The sequence below is a fragment of the Heliangelus exortis genome, chromosome 4 (genome assembly GCF_036169615.1).
Source record: "Heliangelus exortis chromosome 4, bHelExo1.hap1, whole genome shotgun sequence".
NCBI lineage: Eukaryota > Metazoa > Chordata > Aves > Apodiformes > Trochilidae > Heliangelus > Heliangelus exortis.
Window position 1 is genome coordinate 27,807,712 of NC_092425.1, and position 24,271 is coordinate 27,831,982.

At 39.5% G+C, this 24,271-nt stretch overlaps 1 protein-coding gene across 3 annotated transcripts in view; it reads right to left on the reverse strand.

Moving 5' to 3' along the window:
• Positions 1–10,528: 10,528 nt before the first annotated feature.
• SLAIN2 (SLAIN motif family member 2) overlaps positions 10,529–24,271 on the reverse strand; it is a 34,788-nt gene continuing 21,045 nt past the window's right edge. Inside the window, exons 7-9 of one of the 3 annotated variants that reach the window (XM_071743606.1) lie at positions 19,497–19,574; positions 14,557–14,875; positions 10,529–13,833 (exon numbers count right to left, since the gene is read on the reverse strand). In XM_071743606.1, the coding sequence (XP_071599707.1) occupies positions 13,767–13,833; positions 14,557–14,875; positions 19,497–19,574 (464 nt within the window). In that variant the 3' untranslated portion in view covers positions 10,529–13,766. Of the gene's footprint in view, positions 13,834–14,556; positions 14,876–19,496; positions 19,575–22,689; positions 22,749–24,271 lie in introns of those variants that run through there. The other 2 variants (XM_071743604.1, XM_071743605.1) reach the window with 2 other exon arrangements.

A 24,271-nucleotide genomic window follows, 5' to 3' on the forward strand; every position in this document is an offset into this window, starting at 1 on the left:
TCTCTGTTACTCTTCAACCAGGCCCCATTACAGCCCTGTCATGCTTAACCCAGGCTTTCTTTTTCTTGAACTCCCCTCTGTACTGTCCTTAACATGGCACTGCAGCTCAATCCTGCTTGGTAAATCTCCAGAATAATCAGCATCTTTTACCCCATGGCCAGCAGCCTCCATCACCCCAAGGGTTTGAATTTCAGGGTGGGAAAAATTAGATACATGTCTTCCTCCCCTCCTCGGTGGTGGTGATCACTGCACCCCTGTTGTCTGCTCCAAAGAGAGGATCCCACCAAATCAGCTCTCCCTTTCCTCTTGGCCCCAGTGGCAAAGGCACCCGGGCACTCTGCTCCTCACTGCACCGTGTCTGCCTCTCCTCTTCCCTGCTGCTGCCTTTGTGATTTCTCTGTTCATGGGAGCCCTCTCCCCTTTTCCTTCTGATTCCTCTTCCAAATTATCTCTGTTTCAGTCCAGCTCTACTCCATATTTATGCCTCCGTTGGGAGCAGTGGTCTGCAGCTCCCAGCCTCCATGATTTCATTAAATTGGAGTGGTTTGGAAGGGAAACAGCAAAAGCTTCATTACTCAGCTTCACCGACTCCTTTGTGTCCCTGCTATCTGCTCAGTCCCCCCGAGAGGCTGAGGGTGGATCCTGTCACTGAAGCTCTGTGTTAGCAGTCAAGGGCAGAAATCATTTTAATAAAACCCTCCCATTATACTTGGTGTTCCTCCGTATTTATTTTTAAGATGTCTGGAGACCATTAATCAACAAGTAAGTGCATCACAACTCAGGTCGCAATGTTCCAATAATTCATAATTAGAACAAAGTGTTTAAGGCTGCGTGATCTGCCTTTTAAAAATGAGATGGAGATCTTTGCCAACCATCCCATTACAAAAAGGCTTCTGGTCCATGACAGGCAATAAAATCAGGGGATCTAATTGAAGAATAATTTGGTAAATTGATTGCTGACTGTCATTCCTTGAGGCGGTTGTACCCCTACAACTGTAAAACCATTATGAACAGCAATTTTTTCTTTAAGGAATTAAAAATGTGAGACACTTTTATCCATATTCAAATAAGAAATAATTCTGCCTCAGACTCTGTTTCCCTCTGTTGCCATTTGTTCTTTTTCCTGGAGTTGGAGTATTGTCAGGATTAAGATGAAAAATCATAATAAAATAAATGACCTGATGACTAATGCATGCTTTGGTCCAGAAGAGCCAAAATTAACATCCTGTCCAGGCAGCCAGGGACAGGAGGTGAGATGAGGCTACCTCTGAAGCCATGGCATGCAGTTTTCACAGTCAGATGGTATATTCTGCACACAGGTCTCTGGTGGGCAGACATCCTGGGTGGTACTTTAGAGACAGGAGCAACTTGGATGTGTCAGCCCTGATCAACCTCCCCGTGAGTGCTGGTAACAGCCTGTTCAGCATCTGCAGGAGCAAGGGGAAGGTATGGGGGGACCCTGATGGTTGGGTGGGGGGGACAGCTGTGTCATTGAGGCCACACTAAAAATGGGATGTTCAGAACCTGGTGATTGATGGGTCTTTAGGATGTATGTGCAGTTGCAGGCCCAGATCCAGCTGGGTGGCTTCCATTGCTCAGAGAGGCTCCCAGCTCCTTCTTAATTTCCTTTGCAGAAACCTGGTCAGGGATAGGGATGTAAATCAAGGAGGTAATATGAAGATAGATCAGACAAAAATGGTTGTCTGCCTACAAAATCTATTTTCCTGGGCTTTGCAAAAAATTCCAGAGTAAATCCGAGTAAATGACACTGAGACTGTATTTTCCCACAGAATAGCTTAAGTGTCAAAAAAATGCAGAAATAAATATAATAATACCTACAGCAATATTTGCTTTATAGAGTGCTCATTTAATTGGAAGAAAGACACCCCAAAGACAAATTACATTCCTCTCCCACCCAAGCTTTCTCCATATTAAAAGGGATGTTAATGGTGAGCCCCATGGGAGAGATAAGAGCATTGATGTTCTGTCACAGGTTATGCAAAAAAAATCTTCCCACTCAGTTGTGATCAAGTGTATCACTGCTTCAAAGGTTCCTGGATGTGGGCTGCTTTGTGTTACAAACTGTGTAAATGCAGGGTAAAAATGCTTCTTGTCCTGCTGCCAAATTTTTATTGAATAATAAAAATTATGATCAGAACTGCTGATCCATAAATAAGCAAAATAGGTGCACTATTACCTAAATTAATTCTGAAGCTGTCTACAAAGAAATCTCAAACGGGAAGAAATAAATCTCAAATACAGTAGTAATCTCTTAATACCTGTCTTAGTTAATACTGTATATTAATCCCATGCAAATAACCTTGACACACTGTTTTATGTGCTCTTTTAAATCCATGATATATTAGGACATTTTTTAATAACCTAGAGATTCTTTTGTATTTTGAACCTACTGTATCAGTAGAACTTGCATGTCAGGGAAGATGTGCTCTGGGCTTTGTTATACCTGTTAGTTTGGCAGGAAGACAAAAGCATGAATGTCATCATCAACAAGATCTTGTATTTCCTTTGTGGAAATGCTGAGTATGAAGATAGGAGGATAGTTTTTCCTGGCTGAGGTGTCAACTCTACCACTAGGTGAAAGTCTCTTTTTTGTTGGGGCCTTATCTTTAAAAATGATGCAAATGGTGTGCTTGAGTTTGGAAAATTTACCTTAGAGTGAAGGGCTCGTGATCTGGATCCAAGATGAAACTACTGGGAGACTTGAGCACAGTCTCTAATTGCTTGTTTGTGGAAAAGACTGCAAGTTGTAAAGAACCTTTCTTTGTACTAGTGGGGAGATGCACAAGTGAATCCGAGGTTTCAAGGTGGAAACAAGGCAGATTTAGAGGGGAAAGAAGCAATAGGACTTGGATAGGAAAGGCATTGGACGGAAGGGTGAGTGCGGACCAACTTTCCATCAGTTGTTTTTTGGATGCAAGTGGGAGATGTTCTTGGTGGAGTGCAAGATATATATATAATATATCTTATATATCTTATATACTTATATATCTTTTATATATATATATATACACACACACGTATATATATACACATACACCAGGATATACCACAACATGGCTGAAATCCAGGTATCTGTGTTGAAGAGGAAGCTGGGTGAGAATGTTACCTGGGTCTGAATTTTTATGATAAAATCAAAGCTATAAACAAATGTAATATACTATAATATTTCACTAATCTTGGTGCTTCTATGCTGTTTCTGAGGTATGCTAACTTTTCAACTAAATGTGATTTCAGTATCTTTACAGAACTATTGGGATAAACCTGTACCTAAATGGCCACTTTAAGGTTGTCTTAAAGTGATATCAGAAAGCAAAAGAAATAGTATTATATCTATTTTAGTGTATTAAATACAGAATATTTGTTACATATATACTTTAGAATTTGAAACACATTTTACCCATATATATATAGGGTAATATATAGGTAGCCTAAATGCTGAATAATTATCAGTAGGGCAGTCTTGCTGCCAAAGCTGATGCAAACCAGGACCCTAAGAGTGGCTGCCCAAGGAGGTGTGTGAGGTTTCAGGGCTCGGTGTCTCCGTGCAGGTGTGTGCTGTTCTGTGCAGTAATCCCAGGCTCTGAAGGGAAGGCCCCCCAAAACAAACCCTGCTCATACCCCTCCAGAAAGGGAACTCTGTGCGGGACAGAATTCTGGGGTGGAGAGGCAAAAAATGGAATTAACACTTTTCCATGGAAATACAGCAGCTCTTTCTGCCAAAGCATTTTGGGTCAAACTGACACCGGGAAGCCCAAGTTAAAATGAGTCCTGGCCTGCTGGGTACTAGGCTGAACCAGCCAGGGAGGGGTTTGTGTCCTTCTCCATTCCCCAGAGGCCTTGTTATCAATGCAAAGATTCAGGATCTTTACATTATCTTGCTCAAATGCAACTGGAGAGGTAATACCCTGAGATTAATTGATTTACTTAATGTCACACTGGAAATAGTGGCAAAGCCACACACTGGTGACAAGTGCACTGAACTCCAGCAGGGGATAAGCATGTATAGCGTGATCCATTCATCACAAAAAAACTCTGTTTCTACAGCTGTTGAACATCCACAGAATTGATTTTTACTTGCAGTTTCTTGAAGTATTTGAGCTGTATTGCTGAGGCCCTCCATAGGATGTGCTGGGAGCCACGAGCAGCCCCTGCAGTCCCTGCAGGTGGGTAGGAATTCTGCTCCCAGAGGGGATGTTTTGCTGCTCTCCAGCAAGCTGCAGTAACCAAGAAGGGGGATTTCATTGCCAGGGCTTCTGTAAACCCTTTAATTCAGTGGCAGAGCAACGATGTCCAAGCACTTTTATCCCTTCAGAAGGAGAGGCAGCCTCGCAGCCCAACCTGCTGCATGCCAACACTCACCTCTAGTGTCCCAGTCCTTTCCTTTTCAAATTAAAGAGATTTTTTGATAGCAGTCTCAACCTTTACTAGACAATGAAAGCTATCCAAGAAATAAGGGGCAGATTGTAGAAAAACATTAAGTAACAAAAAATTCAATTTTAAGGGCATAATGAGCAGGCAAGCAATGTTACCCAGCACTAACACACCAAATGCAAATTCACTTGTGCAAAAATGCAGGTTACATACAGCTGAGCTCTGTCCCATGGATGTCATGGGTCAGATTCCCAAATCTGAAAGCCCTGGGGAGCTAGGCTGCAGAGGAGCAGAGTCTGGCCCATCCTCTCCATTGCGGAGCTGTAACAGGCTCAGCTGGCAGGCCCTGGTGTTGCTCTGGGGCTGGTGCAGTCTCCCTTTGGCACAGGCTCCTGCCCCATGAATTTCACAGCCAGGTTGCTGGTGGTGGGAGTTGTTGGGTCATTGCTACACTTGGGTTGCTCAGAGGAGCTGCTCTGCTCCCAGCAGCTGCATTAACCTGCCATGGAGTGGAGACAGAGGTGTATGGTTTGTGTAATCTGTGACAGCTGTGAGGAGCCCACTACAAACCTTTTTACATCCTGCGTGATTTTTTTTTCACAGTGACAACAAGCAGTGTAAGTTGTGCCAGCAGCATGACCATGTAGTGACTACGAGTTTTCTTTCAAGGGGAGGAATGCTACTCTACTACATATTCACACCTAAACCTCCAGAAATGTAGGGCATAGATTAGGTATAAATTGCTATTTGTCCTAGAATTTACATGTAGATTACACTGTCCTCCTGAGATGGTGCCGTGTGCTGCTTCTCATTTAGCTGGAAAAACCCAGACCACTGGGAAAGTATTTCTCTGACATTTCAGGATGGCTTAAATCCACCTGGCACTGAGTAAAAAGTCTAACAGGGATCTTTCAGACATGGTGATATGTATGAAAAATAAAAAGCCCTAGACCATAAAATCAAGAAAACAAGATTAAAATCTCAAAACTGGCACTGGAGCAGCCATCGATAACCTGGGGTGCAGCCTGGCATCTGTCAGAGTGAGAGGTGATGCACGGGAAAGATAAGATGGATTTTATGTCTTCTAGAATAAGTCACATGCCTGTATCAGAGGTGTGGGTTGGTGTTTATTTGTTGTTTGTTTGGTTTTTGTTTTGTTTTTTTTAATGGCCAGCTGAGTGCAGATCTGTCTCCCCTGAGTGTGGGGCATTCTTGCAGATCTTAAATTCATTCAGGACCTTACGGATAATTTTGCATGAGTTCAGGACAATACGGTGAACTGAGCTATACCAAACTTTGGCCTGAAAAGCAGAGAGAAAGCAAGTCCTCCCTCTAGTGTCTGGAGAGTCCTGGGAAGGAAACAAAGAGAGCACAAAAAGAAAACCCTGTGCTATCTGTGAGTGGGGAAAAAAAGTACAAAATACAGTAGAGTAGAAGGGTTAAAAAGAGTGTACAAAGGGGCTATAAATGTAACCTACCTGTTGTTTTGAATTTTGAAACAGGATTCCCACGTGGCAGATTTGAGTGATTTGCTGTGGTAATAATGTTATTTAATATCTTCGTAATAGGGAGGTTGCAGAAGGTGGGAACATGCTGATAGATAGGATCTGCAAATGGAGAATAAAAGTAAATTGAAAGACTTTGGGGTGGGGGGAGCACAGAAAAATGTGGTTGAAGAGTGTGAGATATGGGCTGGGCCAAGGCCCTGCAGAGGGTTTGTGGTTCGAGCCCCATAGCAAGAACTGATTATTTTTTGGTCTTTAGTTTCATCATTGAAACACTTGACCCAGGGAAAGAAGCCCTGAGCTGGGGTGGCACCTCTGCCAAGGTAGGAAAACATGAGCTGGAATTCAGCAGAGCCTATTATGAAGTAGCAAGCCTTGAGCAGGAGCTTGCAAAGTGTTTTTGGAAAAGTTTTGCATTTCTTGCTTCACTATTGGGCAGGAAGGCTGGCACTGATGGCCAGAGGGGTGCAAGGGGCTTTATTTTACTGCCCTGGAAAAATTTGCCTGTGGAGATAAATCATAACAGTGAGAAGCTCACCAGATACTGATTGATCCCTGTAATCTGTAAGCAGCCTGAATTTTCCAGCCCTTAGCAGAGCCTGGTGTTTTAAAAAGCTGCTTTGCTGCTGAAGGAGAGGGCTGAGCTGGGCTTGGGTGCTCCACCAGACCCATGGCTTGAAGCAAGTCCCTTTTAGTTCTCCCACAGCATTCTGTATTTGGGCAACACCATTCCTTCTGACTGACCCTCAGCCTGTGTGAATGGCTGCAGAAATACAGTAGCTAAATCTTTGTTGATTTTTTTTTTCTTCTTAAGGGAAAAGAAAAATCCCTCTGCTCTGACATTTACAATAGACATTATCTGCTCCCTGACATTTGGGCATATAAACAGAGGTCGACTGAATTTCTGTTCTTAACTTATCCCCCTGTATCAGAGAAGATATGAACTGACTGACTGGTTCTTTCTCTAAATAGCAGCACACCTGCCCCTTGCTCCCAGGTTATGAACAGCAGTGCTTATTTCAGTGGTGACAAACTCAGCCACAATAGGCAGGCACCATCAGAAGTGTATGGCAGAGCAGGGAACTGAAGGAGGGTCTTCTCTCACCCTGTTGTGCACCATCATGTTTGGGTTTTTTTTTGTTCCCACAGGTATTGAGGAGGGGTGTGTGCACTGCACCAACAGTGCTGGCTCTGCACCAGCACCTGAGAGCAGTGCCTGATGTACTGCAGCCTCAGCAGGGAGTTTTGGGGTAGGGGCTGTGACTGTGCTGCCTGTAGGGGCAGGGGCATCCTGGGGCTCAGGAGCTGCTGGTTCCTGCCAGCAAAGCTGGGCATGGATGGAGGGGGCTGCCCCAGGCTGCTTTCCTGAGGCTGTGACAGTGGTGACACCACGTTGCTGTCACCCACATCCAGGTGGATGGTAAAAGGATGAGAATCAGGACAGGGGTTTATAACCTCCTTTGAAGACAGGTCAGTTGAAGCAGCATGAACAGTGGTTTAATGCATCTGCATTAGCCCAGTGGGGAATGGATGCCTGGAAGCATCAGAGCCTTGCTCTGAGCTCAGTGGTTGAGTAAGTAGATGTGGGGGTAAATGGATGACCGTAGAGCAGAGAAATCTGAGGTTAACACAGGAGCTGAGGCATGAAGATCCTTTCCTTTTCAAAATGGTAGCACATGCTTCAATTAAATTTTATTTCTAGTGGGGAGCGACAAAGACATATTTAAGATGGTACAAGATATTCCTGTCCCACTGATCTTCACTAAGGCAAAAAGCTCTGCTTGAAGAAGACTGATAATATCACACTCCTTTAACTGGGCATGCAGCAGGTTCAGTCAGCCAGCAGTGCAGCTGCCCTTATCCTCCCTCCTGAACAAGATGCAAACCAAACACCTCCTGAGCCACAGCCTGGTCCAGCATCGCTGCCTCCTCACAGCATTTGGGCACCCGTGTGACACAGTGAAAGCAGCAGCTGTGAAATGATGTGGCAGAATTAACCTGCTGAGTGAGGGAGGTGTGGAAGGATCAGTCAGGGAATGGGTTGTACAGATTTGTTTGCTAACAGTGTCAGAAGGGAAGCAGAAAACTTGTGAAGGGTGCCTTGAGACACATGCAGGAGACTGCTAGAGAGTAAAGTGCTGTGGTTACAGCAGGCAAAGCTATTCCAGCCCAGCAGCCTGCCTGTCCCTGGCCAAGGTGGGATGAGGACAGGGAAAGCCCAGCATGCCCAGCCCCCTGACCATATTCCCACAGCCCCCCCCAGCATCTTACAGCCCAGATGTTTCTTGTTCAGCTTTGTGGCTTTAAGCAGCTAAGGCCACACAGTCCCCCATCAAGTCACAGCTGACCTACTCCCATATTAATAAAACACCTTTTCCTCTTGGGCCAGACAGAGAAGGGGATCACCACAGGATGTGAGTGTTCTTATTCACCCTCCTGTTACTATACAGAGAGTTTTCATGTGAAAACCCCCCAAACTCTAATGTGGACCACTTCAAAGTTTTGAAGACATTAACTGTCCTTACAGGGAGAAACTAGAATTGCCCTATGTGTGCCCTCCCCTTGAAAGCCAAAAAGCAAGCTTATGTAGAAACCAGCAGAGAAGTACACCAAATGACTCATTTCAGCAACTACTTCTAGTAAAAAAAAGAAAACCAAGAAATGCTGGTGTTTTCAGAAATGAGTTACCATTCACATGAGAAATGATTCAATTAATTTCAGATTTATCAAAGGACATAGCTATAAGAAAGATTGAAAAAAAAAATATTTCACTAAGCATCTCCCAAATTGACTTTGAAGTTGAGCTGGCCAGGGTTGCAGGTGTTCCCCTGGTTCTTCTTACAACCCTGCTGCTGAAGGAAGGTGGATGCTGGTTTCAGGCTGCTTAAGACACAAGCTGGGGGCATGGGGAGCAGCTTGTTTCACATCAGACCAAGTTGTTTGTACTGTCTCTCTCAGAGCAGGGCTGTGAAAATCTGAAATTTTGGCTAAAGTCTCAAGAAACTAATAGCAAAGAGAATGGAAAATAACAGAAGAATCCAGGCATGTTGAGCATGATAAACAGAAGCCAAGTGACACAGCGTCACCTTTTCACAAGGAAGGCAAGCACCATTCTTCCTACCATGCTCATTTTTGAACCTCACTTGGCAACAGAAGTCAGCTTTCGGGTGTAATGTAACAGGCAGAAGGCTAAACAGTCTGGGGGAGAAGGCATCACATGTCCTCTTAAGCTTTATCTTTGAAAAGTATTAAAATACTTTTTCATAGGAAGATGCACATACATGATTACCTCTATATTGATGATAGTAATTAAGCTTACAACAGAAGTATCCTTTGCTTAGCCTTAGGTCTTGTGAAAGATACAAGCCACTCAGTTGAGTCTCAGCTGAGAGTGCCACACTGCACAGAGAATCTCCAGCTTTCCAAGCTCATAGTTTTTTTACTTTTTTTTCAATTTGCTATTTGTAGTAGGTGTGAATGATGCACTAAGCTGCTGGTAAGCAATAATTTTAGCTACACACTCCTTTAATCCCACTGAAGATCTGTAAATTAATTTAATTGCTCCAGTTACATTTTGTGTCCTGTAAGTGCTTAAATATAGTCACAAGAGAGTTCATCATTTAGTGTAGAGGACACTGATAACAGTGTCAAAAATACCAGCAAAATACCATTATAAAACAATCCTGTGGAACTGACTTTACTGGAACCTGCTCCTTTCAGGTCTTTAACTCTGAGCAGAGAGCACATTCAGTACTGTGAAGCTGTGTGTAAAACAGATGCTTCAGAGAGCCCCTGAAACAGAACAAATGTAGATTGACTGCCTGTAGGTGTCAGCTTCCTCCTGCAGAAGGGACAGGAAGCAAGTCGAGAGCAGAGCAGGTGGGAGGTTTATTTGTTGGGTTTTTTTGGTTGGTTGTCTTATTTTTGTTTGTTTCCTGAAATCAAAGCAATCATCACACTTGTTTTAATTAAAAAGTAAAAAATAAGAAACAATCCCAAACTAAAGGCACATTGCTGTGGTACTTGTTTCCCCCATTTTTCTAAGGAATATTTCTATTAAAAGATCAGCTCTAAGTAATCAAAACTGGATGCCCTGCAGCCACTCCAGGACTTCAGCAGCATAAGCAGCTTCAACCTTTCGTGTCCTTACATGTCCATCACTTATTTTTTCTACAACATTGCAATTGGACTCCTAGAGGGTAACACACTATTGAATAAAACATGACCTAGCACTTCTATGCTAAAAGCAAAGCAGCTGTCATGTGTGCCCTCAAAATAATACTGCTTCTACAGTTCCCTATCTTGAGTCTTGTAATGTGATGTTGCTAATTATAAACAATAGTTTAATATAGAAGTTTGTTATGGAAACCTACTAAAAGAAAAGTGGGAGAGGCTATTAATTGCCTATGATTTTGACACTGCTCTACTTTCCTGAAAAGGTGTGAGGCAAATGGTACTTGATTGAAGAACTAAAAAGCAATGAGGGGTTAGTGCATCACATTTTAGAATAAGTAGGTGTGAAGCCAGCTCTACATAAGTAGGTCACAGATAACTAGTGAGAAACATTTTTATCTAATGTCTTAATTACAAAATATTATGTTGGAATAAAAAAATTAAGTGAGCCTTGCAGGTTATATTTTGTTAAACAGATTTAATATTAAGTGGCCAACAAATACAAGAAAACCTAGATTAACTTTATTAAAACCAGTTTAAGAAAAAGATGGCAGTCACATTACTATTGCATACGTTGCTTTGTAGAAAACAGCAGATTACAGGAAGTTACCAAGTTCAAATACGTGAGCCTAAAGATAGAGGCATTCACATATGAGCTAAAAAAAGGTGTACTTAATTCAAAGGCTTACTTACACTTTTACATTGCTCAATTTTCTACATAAATTCCAGAATTTTCAAAATGAAAAAATTGTTTCATGTGGTGGTTTGAAGTGAACGTGAATTGCTCACTTCGAATTGCTCTGATTGGAAAAAAATCAGAATAGTTTTCCCACACAAATCTGAATTATGCATTATCCTTCCAGACCAGAGGCACAATCTGTACCTCAGTCTGTCAACTAAAACACAGATTTCACCCAAATACATCATTGTACTCAACTGACGAATTAGAGGGCAGAGGCTGATGTTGGTAACTTCTGGGAAAGTGAATACAATTATTGAAAAGCAACCCAACCAACCAAAAAAGCCCTAAACCAAAACTTCTCTGAATTTTTAAAAACAATTTTTAATAAAAATAATGATCCAGGAAGGATTTTGTGGTAAGAATATTTTATATATTTTTTTTTACACTTTTAACAATTACAAAAACATTCAAACACAAAAAAAATTAAATAACTTTGGAAACAGAACAAGTCTTTCTGCCTACACACATACAACAATTCCAAGCTGTTGGCACAAAAAGTAATCCACATTCATAAAACCCTTACTACTATATCAAACATAAGTTAAGTAAATCATAGGCACTAGTTTATCAAATCCATATTTCCACACTTCTGCAGTAAATCTCTAAACACAGAGCCCCGTGATTTCCTGATATCAATAAACTGGTAATGCACAAAGGCTTTCTAGTAAACAGAGTCTGTTTTTTCAGGAAGTAATTTGCTGTATTTCAGGGGAGAACAGCAGAGAAAAGAATCCTTATAAAACTTAAGCTGAATTTACCCAAGTGATGAATTACTTAACTGAAGGAAACACACAACAGTTTGATGCATCCATGGTAACCCCCCCAATTTCACAATCTAAGCTGATTATCAAAATTTAAAAGTCAATCAAGTGTTTGATAAAATCTGCCAATTAAAATTCACCTTTTCCAATGAAGACTGCAGCATTGCTTTGTAAAATGTTGAAATGCTAAAACTCAGGCACTAGTGAGTACACATGCATCCAATCTAGTCCTCTCTTTTTTGCTTAACAGGGACATGAGATCCTGACATCCATTATCTGTGCCAGCAAATGACACAATGCAAGGTAAGTGGTAGGTACAGGTCTCCTGGTGCAAGGCAGTTTCTTTGCCCCTGCTGAACTCTTACTGAATTGCAGTATATTTGATACCCTGGCTTCAGAGTCTCAGCACAGATCTTGGTCTGAAGCATGAAGTCATTCATCAACCCAAAATTTGCTTGAGTAATCAGAGCTGCAAATTAGTCTCCACTCCTTCCTATTTGGCTTCTTCCAAGTCAAGTAGCATTGCATGGCTTTTGATCCAGAAATAAATGTTAATGTTGGCCTAAAATTCAAGTGTTAGAATTTCAGGGTTAGTTATCTCCTAGTGGTGGGAGTCAAAACACACCAGCAGTTCCAAACTCAGATAATAGTGGGGTTGAAAGCTACCTACCATCCATTCCAACTTCTAGTGTTTGTCAGTCATTGCACAAAAGATACCATTCACATTCTCTTACTTCATCAACTGTACATCCAAAATAGTGAAAAAGCTTCAAACAAAATCTCTTCCATTTCACTAGTCCCACCCAATACAACTTTAATTACAAATGTTTGCATGATGTCCTCCAAAACATAAAACAATGGTTCAAATGCTAGATAGATGATTGAGTTGTTCTGAGCAAAATGTGACAAAGTCAGAGCCACCAGAGGAATTTAATAGTTTGTAAACAGACATAGCAGGTTTTATAGTCTGTTACCAGTAATGCAAGATACACATATGTAAGGCAAAGTACATATTTAAACACACTTATATGGGCAATATCTTCTGTAAAAATATTTACAATTTAAAATAAACCAATCTAAGAAATGGATGAAAGTAAAAAAATAGGATACAGAAAACTGCCTCATACCATGGAACATCACCTAAATGAATATCATTTGGCATCAAGAGTCAACTCATTACCTTAAAATTTGTATGTTACAAGTGCATAGTTGTGTTTCCTTCTCCTTATCTATCAGCATTTACAGTTGCTCCAGGCTGCAAGCATAGTGGTATGGTATCATAACAAAATAACATTACAAGTTGCTCTTTCCTTTGTAAGGATACCTGCTATAAAAAAAAGTTTTCCCCAAATAGTGAGCCATGTGTTAAAAATGTGGCTACAATAGCAAAGGCCATCTTTCCTGAGCCAGGAACTTTAAGGTTAGAAAGATTGTACAACTGATAGTAAGCCCTTTTGGCAATCAAACATGTAAGAGCATGATAAATCAACGTCGGAAAGATGCAAGCTACACTATTGCATTTGTGTGTTTCTGCTACATTCAAACTTTTAATGTTAATAAAAGCCATGGCTACTACTTACTGTTCAGCCTAATCCCCCAGAGTAACTTCTGATTCTTTCTGAAGGATGCACGTACCACTTTCTCCAGTGAGAATCTCATACAATGGTTAAAAGCTATGTTTCACTGGCACTGCAGCAGTCTGCAATCAGAATATTAGCTCTGATTCCAGTAGTCTTCTTTCCATAGCACATATTCACCAATTTTTCTGCTTAATTAAAACAGGCTGAAAATGAAATTTTGGACAATGTAAGTTGACTGTTACACTTGCCTTTTTTTTCAAGATGGGCATTTCTTTGGCATTCGTTAGGTTTTTGCCCAGACATTGGCCACTATCATAAATGCTCATACTGATACATTTTTAGCAAGCAAGAAAAAAACCAAAACAAAACAACAAAACAAAACTGAGTGTGATTTAATGTAGAAGTGATTGTATGATCACCAAACATCTGATGTTAGATGTCATTAAAGTGCTGCTTTATAATCTCTGCCAGTTTGTGCTAATTAGAGACAGAGAGGTCTGGAATTTTAACAAATCCCAAAAGTCATATCTGAACAGTTTGTATAGTGAAGCTGTCTTTTAGCCTGGTGAGAAAGCATCCATGAGCACTGGAACTTTGCATTAAGCTTTGCAGTTCAGTAGCAGCCATCTTTCCAACTCTCGTCTTTCACGTTGCCATAGGTTTTGGGAGTGGGTAATGATCTAAAATAAAAATGAGATATTTTTCAGTTTCATGCTTAACTGATGAAGTCTCCAACTACAATACATAAGAATGTAAACATTTTATAAATAATCAAAATACCATTTTACTTCTCTGCAGTACAGTCTAACATAAAACCCAAAGTATTTTCAGTTTCAGACTCTGTGTTGCATCTTGGCAATTACCTCATCAGAAAAACACTTGCATAGACAGAAAATATTTTGCTATTAAATTCAGTGAGAATACGAACTTATCCTGCTGCCATCCAAACCAGACCATTTTTCCCTAGTGACGAATAAATAGGAAAATCTTTGTTTATAGTATTACATTTTGCTTACCTCAAAATCTTGACATTTATAAGACACTTCATTATTGCATTGTGTACAGATACTGCATTATGTGTGTAAACTTTAAAAAAAAAAGCTGTGTAAGTTTAACAAGTAAAATGCTTTTCTATAAGACAAGTTGTGATTTGGACAAGCACACTTTGCTCCAGTTAACTTTATTTATTCATTTTACATTCACTGTCCAATTCAGAGGACCTTTTTTCTCGGTTTTGCTTCAAACCTGTTTTGTAAACATAGGCAAATACTTCACACGGAGGTCTCCATTTCCATTCCAAAGACCTTGAGATCAACATGAGAATTGCAGAAAGAAACACAGATACACAATGTGCAAAATTCATTATGAGAACTGCAAACTAAGACTGCCTGTCACATACTCACCTGCGAACAGGCTGTGCAAGTTTGCTACGAGGCACTGGGATGCCCCCCAAAGAAGGGGCACTGGGTCTGGGCAAACCACTCCTCATCCCTGCTGTCCCTGCTGGTCTAGTCAGAGTAGTGCTGTTAATACTGCTGGCAGGGCTTGGCAAGCCTGAACTCTGGGCTGCAAGAGGCCCTGGTGAAGAACTACTGTGTGGCAGCTGTGTGGCTTCTGGAGAAGCAACTGAACTGGGTCCATGGTTACTGAAGGCTTTCACTGGCTGTCGGAGAGCAAGGGGAGACGGTGCTGCCGGTGAGCGGAATTTACTTGAAGGTGGTACTAGAAAACAAAATAGAGAAGTTAGTTTCAAGATCAAGTTACAGTATAAATGAAATTACTATTAGGAAATTACTTCACATGAATATGCAAACAATACAGAATGGATAATGGAATTCAGCCAATCAAGCAGCAATGAGAAACAGGAATTCAGATGTCCTCTCTGGTTTGTGTTTTTGATATAACTCTAATCTCCCATTTGCTTACTACAAATATTTATTTATCTGGATTTATAAATAATACTAGTACAGCTCAAACAGTTACATCAGTCAATGAAGCAGAAGAAAATGTATTTGTTAAGAAGAAATGTAACTTCTTCAGGAGCCTACTTGCTATCCCCAAAAGAACACACAGAATAGGGCGTTCTACGGTGATAATCTTTAAAAGGATTCAAAGTGTGCATTAGCTTTCAATAAGGGAACTCTGACTGCAGAGTATCTTAGTGTTTCTTTATAACCAAATCGATAGAATTAGAATTCATCTAAAGATATGGTCACATTCCAGATTTACTGGTTGAGGGGAATAAAAAATAAAAAAAAAAAAAAAAAAAGGGGTCAGCCCTACTAACATCAGGGATTAAGGTGCTGCTGTGAAACTGAAACCAGACAACAATTTATAGTCTTCCTCCTCTTACAAACATTATTTAAGTTATCAGCACAACTGATCTCTGTATTCAAATACTTTGTATTTGAGGTAAGTATGCAAGGTGTTTACCAAGTCCTTCCTGGGAAAGGTTAACAAGCCTGAATATTCAACAGTTCTTTGACAATGCCAAACCTTAAGCACAATTCTTCACGAGTATGAGAAATGTTTTCAAATTATCCATAATGTATCACAAAACAGAATACTTAAGCTAAACCATCATCATAATACTTAGATTTTCACCAGCTTTTCAAACTGATTATGGTGGGTCAGTAAATCAAATCAATAAAGAATAAAATAAAATCACATCTAAATTTAGTGAATTTGCATGCACTAAAACATTTTTACACAGACACCAAAGTTGCATCCTCTTTGACAGATGATGTATGTAATGAAGATAGTCCCTCACATAGCTATTGTAATTTTACAAGGTAAGTCCACTAAGAGTATGAGGAGTGAGAAGGGACAAGTAGTGACAAGAGCACGGCATCCTAAATGGGGTAGAGAGGAAGTGGTAGTTTTCCTGTTGTGTTTTGAAGTGATTTCTTATAGGGGATGATAGGAAGATTAATATATGTCTCATTCCAGATGAGAATTCCTTTCTGGATTATCTAAGGGGGCCTTTCCACTGACAGTGATATAAAACACAGCATGAAGCCACTCATGGGAAAAGCTAACAAAAAAAGTAGCAAAGAATAAAAAAATACATAGTGATTCGTAAACAGCAAGAATAAAAACCCTTAAAAGAAAAGCCTTGGTGTCAAGCCAGAGGATGGATTAAGGAAAGCATTAAGAGCAGAATGACTGGACAAGAAGAACAGCAAAGTGCTCCTAGGATAGATTATGTAAGTTTTAAAAAATGTGGTGCAATTCAATCTGCATAATTTCCAAGTGATTCTAGAGTGCAAACATAGGGAGCTTTTACCACTAAACTTCACATTACAACATTTGCTCAGAACACAAGCACAGCATCACATTAGCAACTGCCCAGCAGAGGAGTGCCAAGGTTTATAATCTCAATACAGCTTTGGGCTTCTTACAAATCTAACAGGGAAAAAGTTTTTGGCACAGAATGTAATGAAAAGTTGTAACTGAAGAAAGCTTGTCACAACCCCAGTGAAAGTAAGCATCCAGTAAATTAGTCCTCTCCATTCTCCCCAGTTTTCTGTTGACCATATTTTACCATGGTTCCAACTTGAGCTGTCAATTCGCCAAAGTCTTTCCTGCCAGCACAGCATTACAGACATTGCTGAGAGCAGCATTCATTCATGTACATAAAGGAGTGAATTGTCTTCCACTGTGCTGTGATCTCCTAAGCAGTCAACATGATGCAATCTCTGGCAAACTGCCCAGTAATTCTGCTTTATATATAAAGAATTTTGTCTTAGAATGGTTTTGTGTGTCTAATAAAACTCTTTATCTGTAAGACAGGATCACAAAGAGAGGTACTGCCTTAGTCAGGCTTTGGTACTTCTATACCCATCTGCAGCACTGAGCTGACTCATGTTTAACAGAAACACAAACGTGTAAGGGTAGCACGTAGCAATTTTCCATGCCCTTAGAAACTAAACAACTATAACCAACTACAATTACAACATCTGGCAACAATAAATGGCACTGTGCAGTCATGACATTTAGATTTCCCACTCACTCTGGATTGTGGGCAGGGAGCAAAAGATCCCCACCTGGAAAAATAGGATGCTGTAAAGCTACAACTTCATCTGGCTTGCACCCCAAGGCCAGCTGCTGCACACCAACTTGAAACCAGAATCAATTCCAATGCAGCTGTTAATTCATAATAATCATGATGAGATGTTTCAGACTGATACAAAAGAACAATGAGGTAAAATGATGATAAATTATTCCATCATCTCAGTACAGAAAAGCATGGACCTGCTGGAGAGGGTCCAGAGGAGGGCCACAAAAATGATCAGAGGGCTGAAGCATCCTCCCTATGAGGAGAGGCAGAGAGAGCTGGGGTTGTTCAGCCTGGAGCAGAGAAGCCTCTGGGGAGATCTTATTGCAGACTTTTGGTATTTGAAGGGGGCTTATAAGAAAGATGGGAACAGACATTTTAGAAGAGCCTGCAGCAGCAACAGGGCAAGGGGTAATGGTTTTAAACCAAAAAAAAAAAAAAAAAAAAAAAAAAAAAAGGTAGATTCAAACTAGATATAAGGACAATTTTTTTTTATGATTAAGGTGGCAAACCACTAGAACAGGTTGTTCAGAGATGGTAGATGCTCCATCCATGGAAACAGTCAAGGTCAGGTTGGACATCTGACCTAGCTGAAGGGGGGGCTGCAGGGGGGCTGGACTAGATGACCCAAGCCATTCTATGGTTCAGTGCTCTGATACCGGATTGCTCTATAGAAGCCTTAACAAATCAGGTACAGTGAATTATTTGAATGCGTTTTGAACTGTTTTACACAAAATGGTAAAAAAAACCAACATCTGTGCACAAAAGGTGCCAAGCTATGTAATGAACAGTGTTTTAAGAAACTAAAACCAATTGTTCTTCAGAGTTTTTTATGCTTTTAAAACAAAAGCCTTGTTTCACTACTGCATAATGCTTCTATATCATGAGAATCTCAGATCAGAAGCAGAAAAATCAACACATCATGGATTATGAAATAGTAAATGACTGAAAGGGACATGTTGGGTCCTCAGTTGCAGTGAGGAATGACAGCGACTATAAACTGGAATGTATAACTAGTGGTGCAACATGCTTGGTTCCTCATTCCCTATTATTTTACAAATAATGTAAACTCAAAGAGAAGTTAATTCTGTGCATTTCCACAGCTCCAGACTAGGCCACAGACCTAGTAAGTATTTCAGACATCCAGATGAAGGTGAAGGCACAGCCAACTAGAAAGACAGCACAGAACACTTTGCAGAGGAATCAAGATGGTGGTCTTAAACCAAAGCAGAACACCGAGAGAACTTTTCTCCATTTAGTATGAAATACAACAGATTGTTAAAGATGCCCTATTAAACCAAAGTCATGAGACTTTCCTAAAACTTTCTGCATGGGATGAAGCTGACAAAGAAGTTTGCATTGTTGCACCACTGAGAGAACTGCATGCATTCTGTCAGCCACCCTCAGCATCAGCACAAAGGACTCTTACAATCCTTGAAGGATTCCGGTGCTTACGAACCAGTCCCACATGAAACAATCTTTAAAATGAGATCTTTTAGATTGTCATAGAGTTGTTCCAACAGGACCAACCATGCTTAGAAACAAAATAATGAACTTGTTCTCTTACTAGTGACACAGAGGTAGTGTCATATGCAAGGACTTAATTAAAAAAAAAAAGTAAAAATCAGTTAAAACTTGTCCAGTTGGATCAAAGACACAATATATTTAATTTTTTTCTCAAACAGAAGCAAACTTCAGCAATTAGCAAGCTGGAATATTATACAGAATATTAGAGACAATAGTCTCTAATTCCTTGAGGAAAAAAACCCCCACACATCTATATTACCATATGTTGGGGTTAATCATTTGTTTTTGAGAGGAAAAGAGAATGTGCAAGCACCTGCATATGTATGTGCAAAACAAGCTGGCATGTGATGCTCATCTTTTCAAGGATAGCTTATGTTACCAGACCAAAGAATAGTTATTTTCACTTGCCTCCATATTTTTCACAATAAAAAAACCCACCATTTTTACAACTTTTGCTTTACCAGATGTAGCCCTAATGAATACGGATTCAGGAAACCACTTTTTCTAATCCTGATTTCATGAAGTCACAAATGCTTAGATTTTATCTCAAAATACAATTTAATACTTTTTTCCTCTTATAAAATGCAGGATTATATTTTTCATGTTTAGCCAAAAAAGTTAACTTTCATACAGTGAGGATCACTCAGTTAATCTCAACATGCAATGGCAATTTTATTAATTTCAAATATGTGAGCTTTAATGCAGGTGAACAATTATTTGAGATTTGCTGGAGCTTGATAAGAGGCTGTAAGTTATTACCTCCTTTTGTAGATGGAGTTTGAAGGAACTGTTTGGTTTTGAAGGCAGCACGAGGCAAATTTTTCTGCCTTTGCAGAGCTGTTGAAAGACAAGAAGTGTTATATTTGTCTAAGAAGGTAAGAAAACTAATTTCACTGGGAATTTCAGAACTGCATCCACTTGTGAAGCATCAAGGAACAGACTGAGTAAAACACTCAAAAAAGCTGTTATGACTCTGAAAGTAGTGGGGTTTTATAAATGGTGCTTGCTCTTAATGGCAAAGAGTTACAGAGGAGCGTGTCAGAAATTTTGCAGTGCAAAACGTGCAGATTCTGTAAGAATAAAGCTTCTTGCAGGGCAAAAAGCCCAGAAAAAAAAAATAAATTAATACACCAAAGGCAGAACAAGCCACCTAGCAAACATGCTACAGCAGTATGAGTGCAAGATTAGATACAAAGATGAAAATTCAACTTGACCTAGCAAGACTAACCTTTTCATTTTAAAGTTTTCAAAAAATATTCTAACACTATACAAAAGCTAAAAATGATCATACTTTTTAAAAGTTGTATTTTTCAGTTAAGCAAACATAAGCCATTAAGCCATTGGGAGATGTCTGGGTTTTTTCTCCTCAAAAAGTATGCAAGAGGACTCAAGCTTAAAATGGAGACAACACTAAGAATTATCAGCTGCTAGCATGTAGAAAGCATGACAAAAATTGCTTTTTATCCCTCCAATATCCTGTCTTTTTTCTAGTAATGTTCAAGGGCTGATATTGCCTTGATATGACCTCACTACCTACCAGCTACCAAGAGAGAAGCCAGTGTTCCAAGAGCTGCAGAAACTTGGCAAGGAGAGAATTACCTATTGCCAGAAAGAACGCATCAGCTCAGCGTATTTTTGCCACAGCATATTTTAAAGGGGAGGAGAAGGGAAGCAGTAAATGCAATAAAACTTTGCCTACAAAGGCTTCTCAAAGTGACAAGGTATGAATAAACATCTCTGCTCACCCCAGTGTATGGAGTTTTACACCAGCATAAAACTCATTGTCCTACCAAGGCTTATTCCCACAGTGAGAAGGAAGAAGGATGGGGGAACAGCTGCGCGTACAGATCCTCACCCCGAGCAAGGAAGCTCATTCATCAATTGGTGATAGGATTACTATCACTACAAAAGAAAGAAGAACAACTGGTTTCCTAATAATATTAGTTAATCCTTTTCTAAACGTGACAATATAATAATTGCCATCACCTTTTCCATCCTTCAGTCAGTGCATATTTCACAATATTTTGTGAACTATAGAAGTTCATCTTGTGTTTTACCTTCATTCTGAAAATACAACTAGGTGCTCTGTTCATTTTAGACTTGGTAACTAAATAAACCTAGTAATTTTCAGCTAAGAGCAAAAAGGAAATAAAGTGTTTATGATAAAATGCTGCCTGTGGCTAATAGGAATAAAAACCCCTATTCCTTCTGCCCACTGGAATCTAATGCAAAAAAGCACATGGCAATGTGCAATTTTTATTCAATTTCTGGCACATGGTCTTGCTATGGACTGTTTTAAAGGCATATGCATGAACAGACAATTAAGCACAGTAAGATGTTTAAAAATGAGCACAGTTCTTAGGAATTTAGTGAGGCAGGCCACTGGACAGACTGTTTCTGTCCACAAGTATCCCATTATACTTTTTTTTACTGAATTGGTGTTTTTCTTATACCACACAAAATGAATAGCTTCTTCCTCCATATTCATGATCTTGTATTTTGTTTGCCCTGATTCATTCAGTTAGATTTAAATCTGCTACTGCACATGGCACTAAGTTTCTTCCTCCATCATTATTTATTCTACTTGCAAATCAGAGATGTGGGATGATACAGAAAGGATTAAAAATAGATATATATCAAATTCCTGTTTACTCAGAGGAGAATCCAGGAAAGAGAGACTCAATAGCTAAACAACTCTGTGCACTGTACCACTGAAAAGAACTTCAGGCAGTGCAATGTGAGCAATGCTGAGGAAACATGCAATTTGAGATAAGTGTGGAATGCATGCTTATCCATCCTATTTGCTGCTCTTAAAGTGCACCCTATACACTGCTCCATTACCTGTCACATGCTGAATAAATGTAGTTATGTTTACTTCTGATCAGTTCAACTGGAGCAATCAGTTTCCTTAAAAAACATTCTTTTTACTCTGAATGTGCCAACTAGCTGGTTCTTGGAAAGAAGACTAGTTACTTCTCTGATAGCTTGAACAGTCTACGGCTTAGCACTTTAAAAAGTATTATGTTAAATTCTGCTTCAAGATTTAACTTCCATGTGCTAAGGGTCCCAGCTAAATACACAAGTATCACACACAATCCACTAGAAGGCACAGAGTTCCTGTATGAAAGCCACCCTAGAAGGTCTACAGCCTTGCACTATGTGGTGTAAGATCCAAATACAGAGACTTCCTGCCATTCTAACTCTTAGAAGTCTAAAAGATATCTGTTTCTTGGAGAACACAAATATTACTGTATCTTCCAGTGTTTTAAGGTGACGTATCTAATAACTTTCATACACAAAAAGTTTCAGCATAACAGCATGGAGAATCAGATGAATCAGATGTAAATGAAGATTGCAATAGTAATTTATTGCTATTTAATTTACTCAATCTCTTTTCAAGAAGAGTTGTATCCTTCACCACATTACATTAAACCTTAAAATGCCAAATGTTTTCACGCTATACAGTTATACCTCTAAGCATACTGTGTCTTCCCTCTACTCTTTAAGAATTTACAATTTGCCTATGTAACCATAACAGGAACTGTTTTCTCTGTTTTCTCAGAAACTCACTGGATTCCTAACTCATTTTTGAATGCCAGCAACCATAGCAAGTTCAGTGTTGCAGCCACAGCAAATGTGCAAGTAAATTATGAACAGCAGGTCTTTGACAAGGAAAAAAGTAGTGACCTGGGGTGGCAAGCCAGCATCTTTGCAAAGGTAAGCTCATGCAAAACTAGCAGGTATATGAGGAAGCTTTGAATCCCAAGACACAGAAGTCATTGCCAAAGGAAAACAAAAATTTGCGGCAATTTAACAGTGCTTTGTGCAAGGTGACAAAATATAAAACCATTGAAACAAAAAGTACACTATAAAAAGGACACAATTCTGGAAATTTTTATACAGTGTAATTTTGCAGAAAGTTTTTTACTCCAGACTAAGCAAAGATACTTACTCATTGACTTCATACACAAACCGTTTTACGATTGTCAATAGCAAGACTCTGACAAACATCTGTAAGAGCAGGGAAACTGTAAAAGCTAGAAATCTGGGCTTTATTAATGATACTTCACTTACATTTAAATGTAAGTTGGTCTAGAGTGGTTCACATTTGGGGAAAGATTCCCATGAAAGGCAAGCAAATTTAAGTAGCAATTTCTGTGATTCTCAATGCATCCACAAGTTGAAAAAAATTAATATACATATAAATACAAGTCACACTACTTTGCCTCTTGCAATGAAAGAACTAACTAGATACTGAATATTGAGTCTTCCGCTGTCTGATCTTTCCATAAAGTCTCACTGCAAATATAATTTTAGTATTGGAAACATCCCTCTAGCCAACTAAGCTTTCCTTCTGAGTTCACTCAATTTTAAAATACCAAATAAAATCTGTACATTTTTTTATTAGAAATATTTTTTCCTTCATTTTCTTTCAGGTAATTTTGATTATTATTCCTATTACAAAAATAACACGCTTGGAGAGCTGCTGTCCAACTGCTCCACGTGCTTAATAGTCTGATAAGCCTGCCTAATAGGTAGCAGTCCTGCTTTTGAATGACACACATCCTTTCAGTTGTAAATCCCACCTTCTGAGCATTTGTGAATAGTGTGTGAAGAAGGGGGTAAGGTGAAAGGAAGCTGGGATAAACTACATGACCAGTCACAGGGTGATGCTAACTTCTCTGGCTACAGTATCACACACCTGGGACTCACTGTCCACACAACCCTTACAACTGGTCTGAGTCACAGCAAGATAGAAACTGTAGTCATTGGCATGGTCTGTATTCCTTATTCTGCACTTAACTCTATCTGGTTGCATTAATACACTGTTTTGAGAGGACCAATTAACAGGGACAACTAGTTATGTCACAGTATGACTTTCCTGTTCAATGGGTAAAAAAATAAATGAGTCTCATTCAGAAATATTACCTTTGATTTCCTATCAAATATTTAGATTACTGATGAACTTTAATCATAGAACTTTTATAGTTCAAAGCTCTACACATAATATTCATAATGTGCTCTTCCCTTGAAAATGTCACACAAGGTTATTAAATTCTGAAACTTGTTTTAAAATAAAATGGTCCAGAAACATTTAAACAGGAACTGTCAATATTGACATATAAAGAAGCATTGAACATTGAAGTTTCATTTGTTTTGGCCTCTTTAAGGTCATCATTTTCAAGAGACTTGTGAGAATTGCAGCATTGTCATATCAGCAGTTCACTTTTGGATGAACTAGCAGCCACTAGAGCACCTATGAGCTGCTTTGTTTCATGGGGCACAAGTTCAGCCAAAGCTTTTCTAAGAGGTAACTGACACTTAAAAAATTAAACAGTATCTGCAAATGAATATATAATTTCTAGACGACAAAACAAAAGAAACTGCAAACAAGGCTTAAACTTACATAAATGTTTTCATATCAACTTTCACTAGTTAAAAAAAAGCAAACTTAATCTAGGTGTATCTTCATAGCCTATCAAGTTTTTACAGTGTGAAAATTTAACAGTACAGAGAATTGTACCTTGTATCTA